Source organism: Lissotriton helveticus, chromosome 8, assembly GCF_964261635.1.
Source record: "Lissotriton helveticus chromosome 8, aLisHel1.1, whole genome shotgun sequence".
Taxonomy (NCBI): Eukaryota; Metazoa; Chordata; class Amphibia; order Caudata; family Salamandridae; genus Lissotriton; species Lissotriton helveticus.
This window is the reverse complement of record NC_136069.1, coordinates 62,276,124-62,298,930: the sequence shown is the minus strand read 5'-3', so window position 1 is coordinate 62,298,930 and position 22,807 is coordinate 62,276,124. Positions and strand designations below refer to the sequence as shown.

General features: G+C 48.4%; 1 protein-coding gene across 2 annotated transcripts in view; it reads right to left on the bottom strand.

The window, feature by feature from the left end:
- CFAP44 (cilia and flagella associated protein 44) overlaps positions 1 to 22,807 on the bottom strand; it is a 969,845-nt gene that overhangs the window by 531,248 nt on the left and 415,790 nt on the right. For both annotated transcript variants that reach the window (XM_078656625.1, XM_078656626.1), the window contains one exon: positions 8,435 to 8,549. In XM_078656625.1, the coding sequence (XP_078512751.1) occupies positions 8,435 to 8,549 (115 nt within the window). The remainder of the gene's footprint in view (positions 1 to 8,434; positions 8,550 to 22,807) is intronic.

Below are 22,807 nucleotides of genomic sequence, written 5' to 3'. Positions count from 1 at the left end.
GACTATGCCAGCCCCCTGCCAACATCCTATCTGGCTTTTCTTGAACTGATAGACAGGACCTCCATCAGGGAAGGTTTTGTTAAGGCGTTATCTAACTGCTTCAAGCTTTATTCATAACCTCTTCTGTATATCCTTGCTGGTGTAGGGTTTCGGTACCTCTATGTATGTATCTATGCATAATCTATAGAAGGATTAATGTATGTGATTTGCAGAGAGCAAACCTAGGTAAAAAGCACTGTATAAGAAAGGGCATTACACTGTAGGTTCTAGAGTGGGTTCAGGGTACCCGACACTCAAGAGAGGGCAGGGAGGAAGGTTGTAAATGGAAAAATCTTGGAGGGAAGCAGATTAAAATAGGGAGAGAATGGGGGGTGGTCAGTGGAGGTAGAGGGGGTGTGTGCGGACAATGGAGTATAGGATGGAGTGACAAAAAGCTGTATATCTCTCAAGCTGTTTCTCACTGCAATTCTAAGTCACAGCTCCCACCTATATGTGGCTTTTTTATGCTAGGTGACAAAGCCCAGTGGAAGGGTGCTGTATTATTGTGGGCTTATAATCAGCGGAATACTAGGTCTTAAAGTGAAAAGGATCACAAGGAGAGAGTGCAGTGGTGTGGTTCTAGGTATGATCAGCCACTATACAATGGTGTCATTGGCTAAGTGTCTTGTGTGGACTAATTAGGTCGAGCTTTCAAGACCTCTTGTATATACTTTAGTATACACGTATATGTGTACGTACATTGTGGGTCTCTCGAGATCAGCCCTAGGGACTTTTTCCTCTGTTCAACTGCCTCTATTTAACTGTCTTGATAGAAAACGACCAGTAGAGGTCAGTAAAATACCAGAATTGCTTTCTGCTTGTTTAACTGCCTCTGTTTAACTATCTTGATAGAAAACGACCAGTAGAAGTCAGTAAAATACCAAAATTGCTTTCTGATGAGGGAATTTCTTCATTTATTTTACCTTTCTTGATAGAATCCCTTTAGAATTCTCTAGATTCCAGTCCATAGAAATGGTCTTCCACGAGCACCAGTAGACAATAATATTTTTTTCAAATCTCGTATTTTCAGAGATATGACAACCAAAAGCCCTGATTTTATGTTAAAAACAGCTTTGGACTACACCATTTACCGCTGACAGGCAATATTTCTCTCCATGTGTTCCCATATCTGATATGTAACGCAGTTTGGTGCTTACTTACCCTCCATGTTAAAGAACAGTAGATGTTTCAGCACCCAGACTAATATACTGCATAGCTAAATACATATAAGGTCACAAAGGCGAGACTGATTGCATTTGATTTGATTTAAAATTTGTAGAGCGCACGAATGCCCTAGGGCGTCTTGGCGCTGGGTCGAATGAAAGTAGACTGGCTGCCTGAGGGGGCATTGACTTTAGACTGAGAAGAGCCAGGTTTTCAATGCTTTTCGGAATCCAAGCAGGGAGGGGCTGTTTTTTATTGATAGTGGTAATTGATTCCAGGTCTTGGCTGCATGCAACAGGAAGCTTCTTCCTCCCTATCTCAATTGTTTAAATCTAGGAGTTTTGATCAGCTTGATCTGAGCTTCCTTGTTGGTTCATGTAGAATCAAGTTGGCCTTGTAAGTCAGGCAGGCTGACTTAAATTGCACCCTTTTCTCCATAGTAAGCCAGTGCAGGCACCTCAGTCTGTGGACTACTGGTTTGGACCTAGGAACGTCCAAAACCAATCTAGCTGCAGCGTTTTGCAGTCGCTGGAGTTTTAACATCAGTTGGCTTTGCATCCCAGCATACAAGGCGTTCCCATAATCCAGCCTTGAAATAGCCAGCATAGTTACCAGAGTTTTGCGGGTGTCAGTGGAAATAAACGGCAGTAGCTTTTTTATCATCCTCAAGATGTACCAGACAGATGAGGAGAGTGTGTTAATCTGGGCTTTAAATGTAAGTTTCTGGTCGAATACAATGCCCAGACTCCTGACTTTGTCCACTGGTGACGGGCAGTTACCCAGACTATCCGGCCACCACCTCTGTGACCAGATGTTAGGCATAGCCCCTATTTGCATGATCTCGGTTTTGTCGCCGTTTAGTTTTAAGCTGTTTAGTTGCATCCAATAGTTGACCTGTTCCTTGCAGATCCTAAATCTGTCCGCTGTTTCATCTATGTTGTTGGAAATGGACACCACTATTTGAGTGTCGTCGGCATAGGATACAGGCAGGAACCTGCAATTTCTGATAATGGCGGCGAGCGGGCAACATATGCGTTAAAGAAGGTAGGACTTATTGCGGAGCCCTGTGGCACCCCCCATGGGGACTTAAAAGAATTGGAGGTGTATTCCCCTACTTTAACCGTAATTGTTCTGTCTCTCAGAAATGATGACAGTAGTGCGATGGCTGAGTCATGGACTCCCATTCCTGCGAGACGGGTCAGGAGTGTGTCATGGTTGACGCTATCGAAGGCTGCCGATAGATCTAGAAGAATAAGGCAGCCTTCCCGCCTCCGTCTAACACAACCCTGAGCTCCTCTGCTGCCTTAATCAATGCTGTTTTGGTGCTGTGCTCTTCCCTGAAACCATACTGCGAATGATCTAGGGCATGGGTGGATCCAAGAAACCCTGCCAGGTGTATGTTTAGGATCTTTTGTAATACTTTTGCCGAAAATGGTATTCTTGAGATAGGCCTATAGTTTGCCGGGTCCAGTGTATCTAGGTTAGGCTTTTACAGCAGAGGCAGGACAGATGCCGCTTTCCACGCATCTGAGAAGTAATTTGTCTGTACTATTTTTTCAAAGAGTAATTGGAATTGGGTGCTGAGTAGTTCTGGGAACAGGTGAAGGACCTTAGGAGGGCATGGGGCCGTGAGGCACTCAGACTTAATTGAGAGTATTATTTGACGTATTTGTTCAACTGACGGAGTCGTAAACCGGAACCCTGAGTCCCTGGCTTAACTGGGTCTGCAAAGTTTAGGGGGTAACTCTGTTGGTAACGTTCTATTCACTGATTCGTACACTGATTTCACTTTGTCGACAAAATATTGTCCTAATGTATTGCAAAGTGCAGTGCTCCCTATTTGTCTGTTTGCGTCCAAGATTGTCAGTTTCTTAACTGTCGCAAACAAGTCTTTACAGGAGTTTTTGGCCTTGTTTATTTTTTTCACATAATATGCTGATTTTTCCTCCAGTATTAGTGTTTTGTAGGTAGCTAATGACTTACAGTAAGTTTCTTTAGCCCCTAGTTCATAATTACCCCTCCATTTCCTTTCAGCCCTCCGGCATGTTTGTTTTTGTAGTCTTAGTTTCTCTCAGAACCAGGGTTCCGAGGCATTTTTCCTTGCATTGCAAATGCTTGTTTTTGTGGAGAGATTGCCTTGCCCATTTGTCTCTAAATTGCAAAACTTTAGTTTTGTATCCACTATTGATATTCAATAAGTATATCCCTTACTTCAAAAGAATAACAATTCAGATAAGAATACCTAAGAAACGCAAAGACCTGTAATTATATTGCAGCATTATTGCCTAAGTGGAGGGCGCTCCAGGGAAGTTATTGACCAAGATGGAGTTAAAGGTCCTAAAGTGGAGTCAAGGGCCCTACTCCAGCCCACTCCCTACAAGATGGGAGAGCCTTTGCTTTGAATAATAAAGCTATTGTAAATCCGGCCCTTACCATTTGGAAGTGAAATTGACGCAACTGTTTGGTAGATAGTGGTATTCATAGGAGTATTTAGGAGGGCTCTTACAAGAAGCTTACCTGTAGGACTTATTTTTAGATTAGAAGGTTCTAGCATTTTGTCCTTTTGACATGCTTTCTTGTAAATGCTTGAGGGTTTTGAGGGTCACAAAAAGCAGAATATACATAGAGAGATAATAGTTTTTAGTCACAATATAAACCCTAACCAGTGGTGCCAAAGTACTTTTAGGAATTGTGGAGAGTTCTAAAGATATTTCACTCTGTGGAAATTGCTGATCCTCTGCTGGGATTTGATAAAACATCTTTGATAGAAAACATAGTTTCCTCATTATATTCTCAGGAAAATTATGGCTAGTGCTCTAGAAGCAAAAATAAGGTCTTATTTTCTGTAAATCCATAAATATGGTCACTTGTTAATTTGAGAAAAAAGTCTGACATTCTGAGTAAAACTTGTCCTTCCAACAGCAACAGCTGGCTGTCAGCTGAGTCCCCATGGTTCTGCTACAGCTTATCCACAGACTTGTAATGAAGAACTAGACGGCTAACATTCAATATTCAAGACAATATGAGAGAAATTACATGTATAGGAGTTGCAGAAAAAAAGCATTTTTATATGGAGGAGACTGAGTTGAATGAGCACTGAAGGGTTAATGCAGATATAAAAAAATAAATATGAAGTGACCTTTTAGACACTATTGACGCAATATGTTGTTTAGGGGCATCCCCTCTCTATCCTGCATCCTCTTTCCACTTCTGTTTTTCTAAAACTACCCATCCTCTGTGTTGCTTAATATTTCCTAAATTTGAAACCAGTAACCATTGTGGTATACGTAGAAGTACTTGAAACCTTCAATTTAAATGCACAAGAGTAGACATTTTAGTGCTGGGTGGAGAGAGAGGAAGCTTTTTAGCTCATATTGGTAGTGAGGCCCTCTAAATCAGTTGCTGTTTAAATAACATCTATTTTAAAATAACCCAATCAGTAGAGTGCTTCTTGTCACCCATGAGGGTATGCAGGCGTTGTTCATAATTCATAATAATTTTCATAATTCATATTGTAGGCAACTATCCTAAACGGCACAAAAACTGTCATGGGCTACACAGTTTCCACAGACTGGGAACACATTAAATAGATCATTCATAACATGGAAAGGGATGCTTTGGGGGACTCATTTATTTGAGAAATTTGAAAATGCAGAGATGAGAACCATTTACGTGTACATATTCAGCCCTTTGTGCAGGTAAGTGAATGATTCTAAAGGTGACATCTCCAACAGCATGTCTCCCAGTGGAGACACATTCTTTGAGCGAGGTGAACATTTTAGTTCTTTAATAGATCTGTCTGATCTTGGCATGCAGCTCTTAGAAGAAAAAAGACTCACAATATTGGGGCTGATAATATAATAAGGTTTGCCTCAGTTACTAGCTATACCCTGGGTTCATATCGACTGGATAGGCGAATATCAAAATGCAGCATTTGGGAATGTATAGTGGTTATCTTGTACAAGACATCCAATGTTGTTCTGACTTACATATTCAATTTACAAAATGGCCTCTTCAAGAATGGATGACAGCTCTTGTTTTTCGTCGTTTGCTAAAACCACACACATACATAACAAGTAGAACCACTATGTTTTTTTAACCTAAAGCTAATGAAGTAGAATCTTTATCCTCCATGAGTAAGTCTCCTGCTATCGCAATCGGAGGGTTGTAAGACCACCTGAGGCAACTGATGCCTGCATGAGGCTGGGAGGATTACTGGCACAGAGACCTTCCACTTTTACAACCACAGTCGCAGTAAGGCATTGGGCGGCCATCTCCCCTCGGAGGCTGAGGGATTCTCAGGCACAAAGACCTGGGCTGGTCTAGATAGGGCTATCCCTATGATGAAGTGGTTAGTGTTTGGTCTTGAATTGGCGGATCTTTGGCTGATCACTCCATTAAATCATAGACCAATATATGTTCACTCTGAGGAGTTTGCAAACAAGATTCCAAGACTCCATCAGAAGGAGAGGGCACTAGACAGTCTAACTTCATTCCAGTCCGCCCAATGACACAGTCCATAGATTTGGTAGAGGATTGATCGATGACAGTCATCTGAAGCATCAAAGATTGTGGTGTCAGGGCCGTCGTTCCGTTTTATCCATTCCCGAGCTAGATATTCTCTGTGCATGCTTTCAGCTTGAAAATGACCAACCTGACGTCAGATGACAAGGAAACATTGGCATTATTCTGCGTAAGACGCAACTGGATTCTCCATAGGAGAATAGTCATTGCTGTCTCTCGTTCGGTCTGTCATGCTGCCTCCTTCTCTTGCTCCATGAAACTCAAATGTGAATAATTATGAGCTGAACATACACAGCACATGCAAGTGCTGTGTATGAAGAAAGCATGCCAAAGGTTTGAAGACCTCCCCGGCATGCATTAGCACTCACAATTAGTTTCAGAGCATCCATCTTAATCTTGGAAATACAGTATTGTGTCATGGGTGGGACATATGAAATGCCACATTCCACAGATCACAGATACAGAAATAGAGACAAAAAGATCCTAACTAAAGAGAAAGTGGGAAAATGCAAGAAGATGCAGCAGGTGAATTGGTATCTAAAGACATTGAGCCTTATTTTAGACAACAACTGCTGTTTTACTCCACTCAGCAGTAAAGGGAGGTAAATATTCTTTTTTATTCCTGAACATGTAAAAGTATTTTTGTTCACACAGATGCATTCTGGTAACATTTTACAGCAAGAACCCTTGTATAAGAGAAACTGTGTTGTTGCTTTACATTGTTTTGCTGCAACAAAATATATGAACAAACTTATATGGACAGTTTACTTCTTTTTTTTTTTTTAAATTAACTTGTGATGCGTCAATTGGCAGATTTTATTCCTAAAACCTACTTTGTGTGTTATTTTTCACTTGCAGTTATTTGTAAGGAAAAAAGTTTATGAAATTAGCAATTTTTAACACGAAGTTTAGTTCCACAATTTTACAAATTCTTCATGAAAGTTGCCTGTTAATATGATCATGAAATACAAGGTGACCAATGATATGAACTGGGAGGAGCAGTATGTTTGAGCGTCAAGGGTCAGCAGGTTGGACTCTGGCTCCCTTATGCATGAGACTGCCAATTCCCACAATGATATAGCTATAGAGGCAGGTAATCTGCATGGTCAGTCTTCCCTCCTGGATTCTGTCTGACGGCCAGTTGGCAACAGAGTGCAGATCTCAGTGTCCATGGCCATCTTGAAGCAGTAACAATGATAACTTTCTCTACTCAATTGCAGTCATTTGAAAGGGAACCTTAGACGCAAACTTTGAAAAAGTCTGCTAGATGATTTCTAAAACTGGCAGCCAGAGGTTGACTCTAAGAAGAAGGTTCATTTAGTTTATGGACACCACATACAAAAACAGTAGTGACCGGTCTAAGTTGGCCGCAAACGTCTAATGCCTTCCTTTGGAGTATGGTGGCCAATTCATCGGTCCACCAAGCCAGAGTAGGCATGCTCCCAGCTGCTCTGACAGCTGTCCACCATACTTCGAGATCTCCACCAGGCAGGGGGTAGTCTCTCTGCTTTCAGCAGAATGTCCGTTTGTCCGTGCTGTGCCTCCATTGAAGGAACTGAAACTTTGATCAGTAAGTGCCATGGTTAATGTTCAGTAAAGTTTTTTTTTTCTTCAAAAACACTTAACACTGGCTTTTCTTACTGAAAAACTAAAATCTGATCCTCACACTCTGGGACTTTTCCCAGCGTGTTGGGGGTAATTTTTTTGATTTAATGTTTGAGAAGAAAGGATTTCCCTGCCAGTAAAAACGTATGTAGAAATGTCTGCTGATCATAGGCTATGTGACCAAAGGGCTGTCCCTCAGAGGTTTCCCACGGCAGAGCCATTGTAGGTTCTCCTGTCTGGAACATGATGGTTCCCAGGACTCTAAATAGAGCAGGTGACCATCAGCTTGGTGGACGAGACATCCACCATGTTGATAATGGAGAACACATCTACCAAACTCTGAATAAGGGTGTTACTAAGGCCTTGAACATATGCTATAGCCAGGGCCACTGCATTTATGCGGCAGGAGAGGGTCAAATTATGAGGCAGGTCTAAGAATGCGGTATTACGAGGCACATTTTATACTAGTATTATTTCCAGTGGCCCTGGCTATAGCACATTCTTGCTGTGAACTCAAGCAGTGCTGAATATGGCAAACAGGTCGCTGATGGTCATGCATGGCACCATGAGTACCTGTTTGCGGTCAGCTTCCTACACTGGCTGCTGGGGGCAGGAGGGATAGAGGTTTATGTTCGAAGGGATAACCCAGCTGCTATTCTATGGCTGAGATTCTGACTACTTTTGGCAGAGCATAAGTTCATTCTATTGCCAGTCACTTTATTTTCATCCTCCTCCCTATTCTGAGAACCAAAGAAACCTGTGCAGAAGACAGACCGTGCCATCAGATTGCTCTTCACCGCCAAATGCAGGAAGGAAACGTTGGTGTCTAAAATTAAAAGTAGAAAGCAGGAGTCCTAGATGTTCTAATAGTAAAGCTCTTGAGCTTCTGCCAGCATGCTGGGGTTGGGCAGCACCGGACGTCCTGGTGAACATGCAGCAAATGAACCAACATAGCGTATGGACCGCTCCAGTGAGAAGCGCTGGCCTTACAGCGCTGGCCTCACTGCGCTGGGACTCACTGCGCTGGGACTCACTGCGCTGGGCCTCACAGCACTGGGACTCACAGTACTAGGTTCAAGTCAGGTTGCGGACTGTGACTTACCTTCCCATCGGGCAGCTCCACGTACCCTTCGATATCCGACAGCCCAGTCTTGCCGAATCTCCCCAACGCCCCCTGCAGCTTCAGGCCTGTGAAGGTGTTGGCCATTCTCCAAAACCTTGGTGAAAAGAAAGCACAGTTTGGAGCAGGGACATCAGCACAATGTTCTTAGCCAGTCTAAGGGTTAAACAGGACACAAAACTCACTGCAAGCCTTACAGCCCTACCTTCAGTCCAAACGACCTTCTTATTCACAGAACGCATCATCATTCACAGTTCTACGTTCTGTTTGGTATTTCTATTGGTGTATTTTATTTACTCAGAGAATGCATATTGTGTCAACACTAATCACAAAGATGGCAGGAGGGGGGTCCAAGGAGTTTAGAGACCTGCAAGGGTTAGCCCCCAACCTATTCATATATCAAACTCAAGAAACCCTTGGGTCTGAAAAATACAAGATACTGTCAAAGGAGAGACAGACCTAGCCACACAGGAATATCACTTTAAAAGGGTGCCAGAGGTGGCATACTTCATCAATGGGATTCTCCTTGTGCTGTGATGCCTAGTCATGGCACCACGGCTCACAACCCCCTCTCTGAGAGGGCGGCGCTCAGGGATGTTTTGTATTGAGGAAGGTATACTAAATACCACAGTGATGAGCTCCAGGTAGTAAAGATAGCAGAGCATATGAAAAAAAGTGAACATAAAACTAGTTCCAAGGTACACAATATTCCTTTTATTTGTATGTCCCTGGGCCAGGATTAAAAACAGAGCACTAGCGGGAAAAACATAAACCCGCAGTTAGTATCAGTAGATCTCTCCTTTGACAGTAGTTTTAGTTTTTAAGACCCAAGGGTTTCTTCAGTGTGATATATTTTAGGCACACTGAGAATATCGATGCTAAAAAAACATCAATGTAAAAAATATCGATAAAAAATATATAGAATGCAAAAATATTGATTCCCTATACTTAAACAGGTAAGTAAAAAATATTGAATCATAAATATTGAAGTAAAAAATATTGAAGTAAAAAATATTGATGTAAAAAATATTGATTTGCAAATATAAATACAATAAAATAATATATATTAAATATATAAAATATTATTATTATCTAACAAAATGTATTACATTTAATACAATTTTAACTAACTATGAAAAAGAAACGTAGTTTGAAAAAATGTATACATATACATATACGTTCTTTAAAATAATTCATTAACTATTATCTTTATTTAATTTTTAAACTTTTAAATTATATAAAAATAACATATACATATATCAATATTTTTTTAACAATCTATAATTAATTAAAACATTAATCTATAAAAAAAAATCGGAACATTTCGCAATACAATAAATACAACAGTGGGGGAAATGTTTGATAGCGGAGTAATTAAATTTACTATTCCAACTCCAGTGACTGAAACACTAGAGAAAGTGCTGCGTAGCAAAGCGGTAACAATTACTATTCCCACTCCACTGAGGGCAACAGTAAGAACAGTGCTGGATAGCAGGAGGGGTAAAAATTACTATTACTACTCCAGTGAGTGCAACAGTAGGGGAAGTATTAGATAGCATAGGGGTAAACATTTGGTCAGCGCTCTAGTTGACTTCCCCCAAACGCTCCTCCCTATTAAAGGAGAGGGAATGAAAGGCTGCAGTGGGAGCACACCGAAGGCGTGCCAAAGGCGCGCCAAAGGAAAGCCCGTCTGCACCTGTCCACGCACTGACCGCGCACAGCGCCAGCCATGTTGCCAGGCTGGAACTTTGTCCAATTGGGAATGTCAGCCTGCGCTACACAAGGGAGCAACTTCTTACTATAGGTGAGCAAGGTGGCATGGGACACAGGGATGAGGAATTGAGAGAAAGTAGGGCCCCAGACCATTGTGTCATCAGACAGCCTCAAATGTGGCCTAGTCAACGTTAGATCTCTAATAAAACATCAGCAGGAAATATATATGTTACTGGAGGACCATGATGTGGATGTTTTATTCTTAACGGAAACATGGACACAATCTGACTTGGAAGTCGAACTGGGGTTAGCCTGCCCCCGAGATACAAAGTGTTCCATAAACCTAGACTAAGCGGAAGAGGAGGAGGGGTGGGAGTAATATATAAAGAGAAATGGAACCTTAACTATTAACGAAGTGGAGGGCATTGAAATGTTAGGCTTGTCCCTTAAAGATGCCAAGGGACAACTGGTTTCTGGCATGGTGTGCTATAGACCCCGCTGGTGGATTGAGCCCTTAATACCAAGCTCTAATTGACATTATATATAATATGTCACTTACCCATTCCAGAATGGTTATTTTGGGTGATTTTAATCTCTGGGAAAATGGGAATTTTGGCTTGGCCTTGAAAGAAGTACTGCAAGCATGTAAGAATATTAACATGCATCAACTGGTGCGACAACCAAAACATCAGGGAGGTCATGTATTAGACCTAACGTTCGCAAAGCAAATGGAGGTGGATGGGAGAAATATTACTGCTGTGTTAGACTGATAACGTTTTTGTTCAATTCTTGCTAATACCTCTCATTCGAGTGATACCCGCCAGGAAAGGGATTGTGCCAAGTTGCTGAAAATGAAACAACTCTCGTTACGCTCTGAAAACAGCCCTTTCGACACTAGGAAATCTGTGGAAGAAAATTACCTTAATCTCTGTGACCAGATTAATTGCACGCTCGATCAACTGGTCCCAGTGGAAAAACTACAAAACAGAGATAAACCATCAGCCCTATAGTATAATGTGGAGCTAAAGGCACAAAGGAAAAAAAGTAAGCAGGCAGAGAGGGAATGGAAGAAATGCTATTTGGAAAGTGACAAAATAGCTTTAGAAATAGCATTGAACGGACAGACAATGACTCATTCCCCAATGCACACCACATCCCCTGGAATTGACACTGTACTGGGTGCCTCGGGACGCGGCTTGAGGTCGCCTATTGACAACCACACAAGCAAGTCAAGTCAAGAAATTTGTATAGCGCGCTACTCACCCAGAGGGTCTCAAGGCGCTTAAGGGAGAGGGGTTCGCTACTGAACAAACAGCCAGGGTCTCAAGGCGCTTAAGGGAGAGGGGTTCGCTACTGATCGAACAGCCAGGTTTTGAGTTGCTTTCTGAAGGAGAGGTGGTTCTGTGTAAGACGGAGGTGGGTGGGGAGGGAGTTCCAGGTCTTAGCCGCCAGATATGAGAAGGATATTCCTCCCATGGTGGCTCTACGGATGCGTGGAATTGCGGCAAGGGCTTGGTTGGATGATCGTAGTTGGCGGGTGGGGGTGTAAAAGGTCAAGCGAGTGTTGAGGTATCTGGGTCCTAGTTCGTGGAGGGCCTTGTGTGCGTGGGTGAGGAGACGGAACGTGACTCTCTTGTTGACGGGGAGCCAGTGCAGGTCTCTCAGGTGACCTGATATGTGGTTGTGGCGAGGTATGTCTAGGATGAGTCGAGCGGAGGCGTTCTGAATGCGTTGAAGTCTATTCTGCAATTTGGCTGTGGTTCCGGCATAGAGGGTGTTTCCGTAGTCCAGTCGGCTGGTCACAAGTGCTTGGGTGACCGTCTTCCTTGTTTCAGTGGGGATCCATCGGAAGATCTTTCGGAGCATGCGTAGGATGTTAAAACATGATGAGGATACGGGGTTGACTTGTCTGGTCATCGAGAGGGAGGAGTCTAGGATGAATCCCAAGTTGCGAGCATGGTCCGTTGGTTTGGGTGCGCTGCCTAGGGTCGGGCCACCATGAGTCATCCCAAGCAGAGGGGGATGATCCTAGGATGAGGACTTCCGTCTTGTCTGAGTTCAGTTTTAGGCGGCTGTTCTTCATCCACTCGGCTACGTCTTTCATCCCTTCGTGTAGGTTGGTTTTGGCGGTGGTTGGGTCTTTGGTGAGGGAGAGGATCAGCTGGGTGTCGTCTGCGTAGGAGATGATGTTGAGGTTGTGTTGGCGTGCGATGGATGCGAGGGGACTCATGTAGACGTTAAAGAGGGTGGGGCTAAGCGATGATCCTTGTGGTACGCCGCATGTGGCTTCGGTGGCCTCTGATCTGAAAGGGGGGAGGCGGACTCTCTGGGTTCTTCCGGCGAGGAACGAGATGATCCAATCCAATGCCTTATCTTGTATCCCGATGTTCCTGAGGCGTTGTACAAGTGTGCGGTGGCAGACCGTGTCGAATGCTGCGGAGAGGTCCAGGAGGATGAGGGCCGCTGTTTCCCCGTTGTCGAGCAGTGTCCGGATGTCGTCTGTGGCTGCGATGAGGGCGGTCTCGGTGCTGTGGTTGGCTCGGAAGCCGGACTGTGAGGTGTCGAGGGAACTGTTAGACTCAAGGAAGGCGGCGAGTTGATTGTTGACAGTCTTCTCTATGACTTTGGCGGGGAACGGGAGGAGCGAGATGGGGCGGTAGTTCTTAAGTTCGGAGGGGTCTGCTGTAGGTTTCTTCAGGAGGGCGCTGAGTTCTGCATGTTTCCAGCTTTCTGGGAACGTAGCGGTGTGGAAGGAGCAGTTGATGATGTCCCGGAGTTGGGGGGCGATGACGGAGTCGGCCTTGTTGAAGATGTTGTGGGGGCATGGGTCGGTTGGCGATCCGGAATGGATGGAGTTCATCAATCGGGTGGTGTCTTCGGTGCTGATCGGGGTCCATGTGCGAAGGGTGGTGGTGGGGGGCTTCAGTTCAGTGGTGAGGGGAGTGGACTCGTCGCCGAAGCTGTTATGTATGTCTGCGATCTTGCTGTGGAAGAACGAGGCTAGAGAGTCGCAGAGGTCTTGAGAGGGAGTGATGTCGTTGTTGCCGGAGCTGGGATTGGTGAGCTCTTTGACAATGCTGAAGAGTTCCTTGATGTTGTGGGCGTTGTTGTTTAGTCGGTCCCTGAATGCTGATTTCTTGGTGGTACGGATCAGCTGGTGGTGTTTGCGGGTGGCATTCTTGAGGGCGGTCATGTTGTCTGTGGTTGGGTTTCTTCGCCAAGCTTTCTAGAGGGTGCGGCAGTTCTTTTTGGAGTTCTTGAGGTCGTCGTTGAACCAGGAGGCTTTTTTGCTTCCTGGCTTGTTTGGATGGTTTTTCAAGGGTGCTGGTTCATTAGCACAGTGGGTGATCCACTGTGTGAGATTGGTGGCTGCTTGACTTGGGTCTGTTGATATGGCGGGAGTGTTTTAGTTCAGAGATGTGGTGAGCTGGTTGGTGGTAATTTTGTTCCAGCTTCTGCGGGGAACTTGTTGCGGGTGGTGGTGGGTCGTGGTCTTTCTGAAGCTGAAGTGGACGCAGCTGTGGTCTGTCCAGTGGAGACCTGTGGAGTGGTTGAAGGAGATGTGCTTGCTGGAGGAGAAGATTGGGTCCAGCGTGTGTCCGGCGTAGTGGGTGGGGGTGTTCACCAGTTGTTTGAGTCCGAGATTGGCGAGGTTGTCCAGCAGGGTGGTGGTGTTGTTGTCGTTGTTGTTCCCCAGGTGGAAGTTGAGGTCCCCTAGGAGAATATAGTCATCGGAGGGGAGGGCGTGGGGGCTGATAAAGTCAGCGATGTCTTCGCTGAATTGTGTGCGGGGTCCTGGGGGTCTGTAAATGAGGGTGCCTCTGAGTGTGGTCTTGGGATCGGTGTGTCTCTGGAAGTGGAGGTGTTCGGTGGTTTTGAGGGTGTCGTCGGAGTTGGTCGAGATGCGGATGGTGTTCTTGTGGACGATGGCGATGCCTCCTCCTGTTTGGTTGATGCGGTCTCTTCGGATGATCTTGTATCCGTCCGGTATGGCTATGACGATGTCGGGTGCTGATGAGGCGTTCATCCATGTTTCCGTGAGAAAGGCGACGTGGTGTCGAGTAGGTTCCAAAGTTCGATGGCGTGTCTGTGGACCGAGCGAGTGTTGAGCAGGATGCACTTCAGGTGGTTGTTGTTGGAGCTCTGTTTGGCGTTTGTGGTTGTAGTGTGGGTTCTGATGCAGCAGAACTTGCAGGATTGGCAGGTGAAGGGTCCATGGGTGCGTCCTGGGGCGGCTTGGTTGCAGTCGTGGAGGCGACCGGTGTTGAGTGAAGTGAGGGTTGCGGCGTCGTAAGTTCGACGGGAGGGATGACTTTTGTGGGATCCAAGGGGTCTGGCGCTGGGCGCGGTCCAGGCGCGGACGGGCGAAGACGGGCTTACCCTTGGGCGCGCATAGGGCGCGTCCGCTGTGCGTGGACGCTGCGCGTATGCGTCTCTGTCATAAGTGGAGAGTGGAGGGGGCGGAGCGGGGGAGGAGCAGCTGGGAGGCGGGAGCGGGGTGGTGAGTGGGGAGGGGAGCGGTCAAGCTGGAGGGAGCAGGGGTGGGGCCAGATCAGCGGCAGGGAGCGTGGTGGAGGACGGAGCAAAACCAAATGCAGGCACAATAATTACAGGGGCAATATAATTACAGCTCAATACTACAATTACAGCTCAATACAAAGCAGGGGCACGAATACAAGCTCAAGCTCAATATAAAGCAGGGGCAGGAATGCAATTCAATACTTATCAGCGATGGTGCGGGAGGAGCGCCCGGCTCTGACCAGGTCAGGTCGTGTCACAGCTCCCCGCTTCGACGATCACTTCTTTTGGTTCCAGTGGGAGGGAGGAGCAGCTGGGAGGCGGGAGCGGGGTGGCGAGTGGGGAGGGGAGCGGTCAAGCTGGAGGGAGCGGGGGTGGGGCCGGATCAGCGGCAGGGAGCGCGGTGGAGGACGGAGCAAAACCAAATGCAGGCACAATAATTACAGGGGCAATACAATTACAGCTCAATACTACAATTACAGCTCAATACAAAGCAGGGGCACGAATACAAGCTCAAGCTCAATACAAAGCAGGGGCAGGAATGCAAGCTCAATACTTATCAGCGATGGTGCGGGAGGAGCGACCGGCTCTGACCAGGTCAGGTCGTGTCACAGCTCCCCGCTTCGGCAATCACTTCTTTTGGTTCCAGTGGGAGGGAGGAGCAGCTGGGAGGCGGGAGCGGGGTGGCGAGTGGGGAGGGGAGCGATCAAGCTGGAGGGAGCGGGGGTGGGGCCCGATCAGCGGCAGGGAGCGCGGTGGAGGACGGAGCAAAACCAAATGCAGGCACAATAATTACAGGGGCAATACAATTACAGCTCAATACTACAATTACAGCTCAATACAAAGCAGGGGCACGAATACAAGCTCAAGCTCAATACAAAGCAGGGGCAGGAATGCAAGCTCAATACTTATCAGCGATGGTGCGGGAGCAGCGACCGGCTCTGACCAGGTCAGGTCGTGTCTGTACATCACAAAGAACCTTTCTTTCACGCATTAGGTGCCGGGCCGGGCCACTGTTGAGCCGGTGGAGACCGGAACTGGTAACAAATGACTACATGGGTGCTGGAACAACCCCCCAATGGCGAATGCACAAATATTTGGTTCACTATGTTATTATTGTCAAAGTTGGGCACTGCTCTGTTCTATGGCTGCGCCAAGTTTGTTTTAGAAATGTTAATAGCATTTAAAGGTGCACTCTCCTGGGTTCAGCTCCCCGTTGTTCTCGACACACGACTACTGATGGAAACGGTTCCACCACCTACAGATCATGGCTGAACAATCTGGACTGTACAAAGTCACTACCTGGAAAGTGCGAGGGCTGGGGGCAGTGCAGAAACGACACAGGGTCCACTCCTACCTCCTTAGACAGCAGACACAAATTGCCTTCCTACAGGAAACACACCTCACGGTATCTGAAGCTCCGAAGTTACGGAAGAAATGGAGAGGGACTATATATTCCACGTCATACTCAGCATTTTCTAGGGGGGCCACTATCTGGGTGCGACACGGGACACGGTTTATTGCAATAGAAAGGAAGGTGGATGAGCAGGGCAGATATATCCTAGTCAAAGGTACCCTAGATGGCAAGCTGATCGTCCTGGGCTGCATTTACGCCCCGAACTACGACCAGGAATCGTTCCTGCAGAAGGTCGGGAGAGCACTCTCCCCATGGGCAGATATTCCCTGGGTGCTCGGGGGGGATTGGAACGCTGTGCTGGATCTGGCCCTGGACAGATCACACCCACCCCTACAGGCCGCTGGCGCTACTAAGCTTACTGACATTTTCAGGGCATGGGTAGAGGGCTGGATACTAAGAGATGTATGGCGGGAGGTACACCCCACACACAAAGAATATTCCTTCTACTCCCCCGTACACGACTTGCACACACGTATCGACCGATTCCTATGCTCCCATGCGCTGGTCTCATTGATAAGCGCCCCAGGATACTTAGCGAAGACCTTCTCGGATCATAGGCCCCTAAAATGCATCATCTCCTGGGGCAGAGTCCCGACCCCAGTCCCTACATGGCAACTCAACCCACAGCACTTAGAAGACGGTCCATTCAAAGCAACCCTTTCAGAGGCCCTGACACAGTACTGGGAGGTTAACTGGGATACTGCCTCTTCCAACCTGGTGGCCTGGGATGCGATGAAGGTGGTGGTGCGGGGGGTGGCGATTGGGAAGCTGGTTGGCGCCAGGCAGGAGATCCACCGGAAGTTGTGCGAGGTGGAGGACGACTAGCGGGGCTTGAACGGGAGGCAGTCGAGGACCCGGGGAAAAAACAGGCTCTACGGGAACAACATATTTTACATGCTGAGACGTTAGAAACTCTGCGCACCCTTGACTGCAAGGCCTACTTACAACGACAACACACGGAGGCGGACCGTTCCGGTGCGCTGTTAGCCCGAATAGTGCAAGACCGACCAGCCACCCCAATCATTACTCAAGTCCGTAACCAAGTGGGCGACCTAGTGGTCACACAATCTGACATCAATCGGGCATTCCATGACCACTTACAGGCTCTATACGCCCGAACCGGGACGGAAGATCCTACACGCATAACTGATCTCCCCTTCCCCCAACTGACAGTGGAGATACAAAAATCGATAGAGGGCCCCATTACCCAACACGAAATACGCGCTGCGATCAAACACTTAAACAGAAACAAGACCCCGGGCATGGATGGACTCCCGGTGGAGTTCTATTCAACTTATGCCGACACATTAGTACCGGTTCTAGAACGGATCTACAAGGAAGCCTTCGAGAGGGGCCATCTGCCGCACACAACAATGCAGGCCATAGTGATTTCTATCCCTAAACCGGGTAGAGACGTCCTGGAGCTAGCGAATTATAGGCCTCTATCCATGTTGGCCACAGAATATAAAATCCTGAGCAAAGCTATCGCCCTACGTGTCCAGCTCCACTTGACTGCCCTCATCCACGGCGACCAGTGTGGCTTCCTCCCGGGGCGCAGTACCTCCCTCAACACGAGACGCCTGCACGCTATCATGTCAGCGTCACCGGCTGAGTTGGCACAGGCGGGTTGTATTGCGTTAGATCTCAAACAAGCGTTTAATTCGCTTTCTTGGCCCTTTATGTTTGAAGCCCTGCGCCGATTTGGTTTTCCTTCCCCGTTAATACAGTGGATCAGGTTGCTGTATACCGATCCCACGGCTAGGGCAAGAACGGGGCGGTATGTGTCGGCTGAATACCCAGTCCACCAAGGCACCAGGCAGGGATGCCCCTTGTCCCCACTGCTGTTCGTGTTGGCACTGGAACCACTAGCTATTGCTCTTCGCAAACGCGCATATGCGATGGGTGTACCAGTGGCGGGGACGTCCCATCTTCTATCCGTATATGCGGATGATATGTTATTATACCTCCGGGACCTGGAAGCTGACCACATGATACTATATGACACTTTCCGCCGATTTGAAACAGTATCGGGACTGGCCATCAACCCGGAAAAATCTGTGGGATTTTACTTCCGTGACGGGCCTCGTCCGCCCTCTCTGCCGTTTGGCACCTACATGATCCCGGTAGCCCTGTCCAGCTTTAAATATCTGGGAATCCGCATATATAGGAGGTCGGAGGACCAGCTGGATGGTAATATTTCTAGGGCCATCGCTGGTCTCCGTGGCAGCATCGGCTTCTGGACCTCACTCCCCTTGTCAGTTATGGGCCGCATTGCGATAGCAAAGATGGTAATGTTACCACGCCTGCTTTATTACTTTGTGAACCTGCCTATATGTATCCCGCACCGCACCTTCGAGTCCCTTAAGTCCTTACTGATTACCCTTATATGGGGGCCGGGCAGACGGCGGATTAGCTTGCGTAAATTACAACTTAGCACTTCTCAGGGGGGGACTGGGTGCCCCCGACTTCCAAGGATATTTTTACGCAGGTCAACTCCAATGGTTGTCTTATTGGCTGGCTGGGAAAAATCTCCACGAGATCGGATGGACAGCGGACCGGTTGGGCCGGGGTGACTTACACGCTTTACTGCTACCCAAGAGTAAACTTCCATGAGACTGCCACCCACTGCTCCGTACCGCCCTTCTTTGTTGGAAGAAGGCATTGGCTTACACGTCAACGGTACAGCCATACGCAGATAATATCCCCTTGCTGGGTATCCCGACACCACAGGGAAAACTTACCAAATACGCCCTCAGGGACTGGACGGCAAGTGGGATCGAGGGGGTGGGTAGGTACTTCGGGGACAACCTACTGTTAGACCATCGCACTTTCGTGCAGGCGACTGGGACTTCGGACAGACATTACTTATTACATGCCACTGTCTCTCATTGTATCAGGACGACTTGGGCACCACAACGCATCCACCCACAGCAACACGAACTAGTGCACCTAGTACATTACATGGGGGCCGGCGGTCACTTGGTAAGATGGCTGTACACAGGGATTAGAACTCATGCTGCACTCTCCCTTGACACTCTGCGAGAGACCTGGTCACGGGATACAGGGGAGGATTTTACGGATATAACCTGGCGGGTGGCCCTGGAACATCCAAAAAGGGTCTCCCAAAACGTGAAATTCAAATACATTCAGGCCATGATTCTCCATAGGGCATACCTTACCCCGAAGAGGATTCACAAGATGTTCCCCAATGCCTCCCAGCAGTGCCCGCGGTGTAGGGCGGACATTGCGGGCCTCCTCCATATGCTTTGGTCGTGCCCACAGTTGGGCGGTTACTGGAGTGAGGTCTGCCGGACGCTGAGAGAGGTGTCTCAGATACAGGTAAAGGAGAGTGCACTGTATTGCTTAGTGGGAGCCCGACCTCGCCCCAAACCATTAAAACCCAAGTTGAGATTTGTGGACTTAGCCCTCCTTTTAGTGATCAGGAAGATTACAATGCAGTGGAAGTCCCCGAGAGCGCCTAGGGTAGAGACATGACGGCCAGACGTGGTGAAATGGAGTAGAGCAGAATGTGTTGCCCTTAGAAAAGAGGAAGAAGGTGGGAGGCGTAAAATCCCGATGGCATTGGACTGGAGGTCATGGTACTAGAATTAGATGGTGCGGGGGGGGGGGGTGGCCACGGAGGCGACCAAGATGGCCGCTTCTGACAGAAGCTCCGCCGTCCGGGCGGCCGATCTTCTCCATCCTGCCGGATTTAGCTTGAACTGCGTTCAGCACTTCCATCCTGAAGCGGCTGCATTTCGCCACCATCCGAAATCTGTTTGGGGCCCAGGAGAGCCCCGAGACGGAGCGCCACCCCATCGGCGTCTTCTCTAGCTGCGCCTGGCCTACCGGTGAGTTCTGCACCGGGGACGCGTTGCTGCTTGCCCTTGACTCGCCTGCGGCGTTGGGCCTGGTTGTGCTCCCTCCGGTCTTGCGGGGGGGGGGGCACCCGGTAGTTTCAGGGCTCCGGGGCACGCGAAGGCCTTCGGGCCCGGAGCGTGGGCCGGAGCCGGAGACTCGAGTGGATGCCGTCTCCGGCTTTGACTGGGGGACTGCGTGGCCTGGTTTCGGTGCCGCGGGGGAGATCAAGGGTGGTGGGGGGCGTCTCTGGGGCTGGGACCGCGGGGGCTGGGTGGCCCCGCCTTCCATCGGGGACTTCTCCCTGTGACTGCCTGCTGAACGGAGCGCTACATACAGTGGCTCTGAGCGCTCTTACTACACTACCTGCGCAACTGTTTTGGGCCGCCATTTTTCCGAGGGGAAGGCCTACATTTTGACCTGGTGCACTCTGACCTCTGGAGACGGCGCCTATTTCGACTAAAGGCCACGGAGTAGCAGCAGTGGCTGTCCGGGTGCGTGTCCCCCCCCGTGTCTGCCTGAGAATTGACTTGGGGTGCCTGGCCTCGGTGGGGCCTCTCCTCTTCAGGGGAATACGTGACTGTCGCTGTGCCTCCTCCCTGCCTCATACGACTCATTAACTTTCCTACGCTGCCCTTGGTCATCCGCGGCAAGGCGCCTGCTGACCACCATGGGAAAGAGAGATCCCAACCAAAGGAAACTCAGCTTTGACAAGTCATCCCTGCTTACCACGGACTCCACGGCGGGGTCCTCGTCGGACGCGATGCCTCCCCCCCTCAAGACGCCACCGCTACTCTGGTCACCGCCATGATGTCCGAAATGAGGGCTGGCTTCAAATCACTGGACAACAGATTTGACACTTTGGAGAAGAGGTTAGCGGACATGGGCTCCAAAGTACAAGCACACGATCGCCGGCTGGATGTGGTCGAGGCCCGGGTGTTGGACCTTGAAGACACGGGCGCGAAAGACTGGAAACGGCTTGAACGTGTTGAAAAAATCCTGAAAGAAGTGGCCATAAAAAACGAAGATTTAGAGGCACGCGGACGACGCAACAACGTCCGTAGTTTGGGTGTGGCGGAATCTACCCAGACGGGCAGGATGGATGTCTTCATGTAAAACCTGCTAGTTGAACTGTTTGGCAGGGATCATTTCACTCCAGGATTTGTGGTGGAGAGGGCCCACCGATCTCTAGGACCCCGACCAAAACCGGGTCTACCACCACGCCCCATCATAGCCAGGATCATGAACTTCAGGGATCGTGATGCGGCACTTAGAGCGGCTCGAGAGAAAGGCGAGATACGATGGCAGGGCGATTCCCTGTCCTTCTATCCGGACTTCACTCTCATGGTCCAGGAAGCCCGCCGGAAATACACTGGGGTGAAGGCCACGCTCCGCAATCTCGGCCTTAAATACGGGATGCTTTACCCCGCACGCCTTAGAGTGGAAGTCGCTGGTAGACCACGCATCTTTGATACCTCTACGGAGGTCCAAGAATTTTGTCACACATACAAATCCAGGGATACGCAGGCAGCAGCTACCTCCAGAACGCCCTCTCCAGCTCAGGAAGACTCACAGCGCAGTGTGGATCTGTTTTCAGGCTCCGGTCATGGCTGACACTTTGCTTCTTCCCCTTGCTTCTTCCTTAATATCACAGCCTTTCTAACAACCATCTACATGGCCATGGTTTTTTATGTTGCGTGACTATTTGGGTTGGTTTGCCCGGTCGATGTGGCGTTGCCGCCCCCAATGGCGTATGCCTTGATTCACTTGGGGTTTATTGTTTTACTTCCTGCGGTGAACTCAATCTACCTTGTTATTTTTCAACGCATGATATTCCGTTCCACCGCTCTGTTGGGATGGGTTTTCCTCTTTGGGGTTTATGAGAGGTTGGGTGGGGGGCGGGAGTGGGGTTTTGTTTGGTTTGGTTCTCCTCGAATGTGTCACGACATTGTCACCAATGTCCACTGTGCGCTGGGCTGCTTCTGTCATAGGTCGCCATTCTTGGTCTAGCACTCATGGCCAGGTTAGGGTTACAGCTCGGCCCCTCCGGCCTTTCACTGATGTCATGGAATGTTAGGGGACTAAATAACGCCAGGAAATGCAGACAGGTTTTCAATTACATCGCCCGACACAAGATGGACGTGGTGTTCCTGCAGGAAACTCACTTGTCACCTGACGCTGCCTCCCAGGTTGCCAAAAGTTGGGGCCCTCATCGCTTCTTTTCCCACTACAGCAGATACTCCAGTGGGGTCGCTATTTGCATACATAATCGCGTACCTTTTACGCTATCACACACGGTATTTGACAGCGAGGGTAGATATGTCATTCTTGTGGGGACTCTTTTGGACCACAGAATTACGCTTGTTGGGGTTTATGGGCCTAACACAGACACACTTGCTTTTTACACTGAGCTACAGGTACACCTGTTAAACTTGGAGCCGGGGCTTCTGATACTCGGTGGCGATTTTAACCTGCTGCTTAACCCAGCCAGAGACAGTACGTCTTCGGCCCCAGACATGAAGCCCCGTTCACAACCAGTCCTTCTTGATGTGTGCTCCCATTTTTCCCTCATTGACATTGAGGCTTCTTTACATGCCCACACACTTGCGTACACACACTACTCGGGGTTTCACGACACCTGGACCAGGATTGACTACTGGCTGATTTCCCCAGACGTGGTTGGATGGGTGGATGACCTCCTTACACTCCCTCACACTCTGTCAGATCATTCTCCCATTGTGCTACGACTGAAGATCCCCAGGGCGGGTGGCTATGAAAGACTGTGGCGCTTCCCCGGGAAAGCTTTATCAGACCCTGTATTCACTGAAGAGGTCAGGCAGGCCATAGAC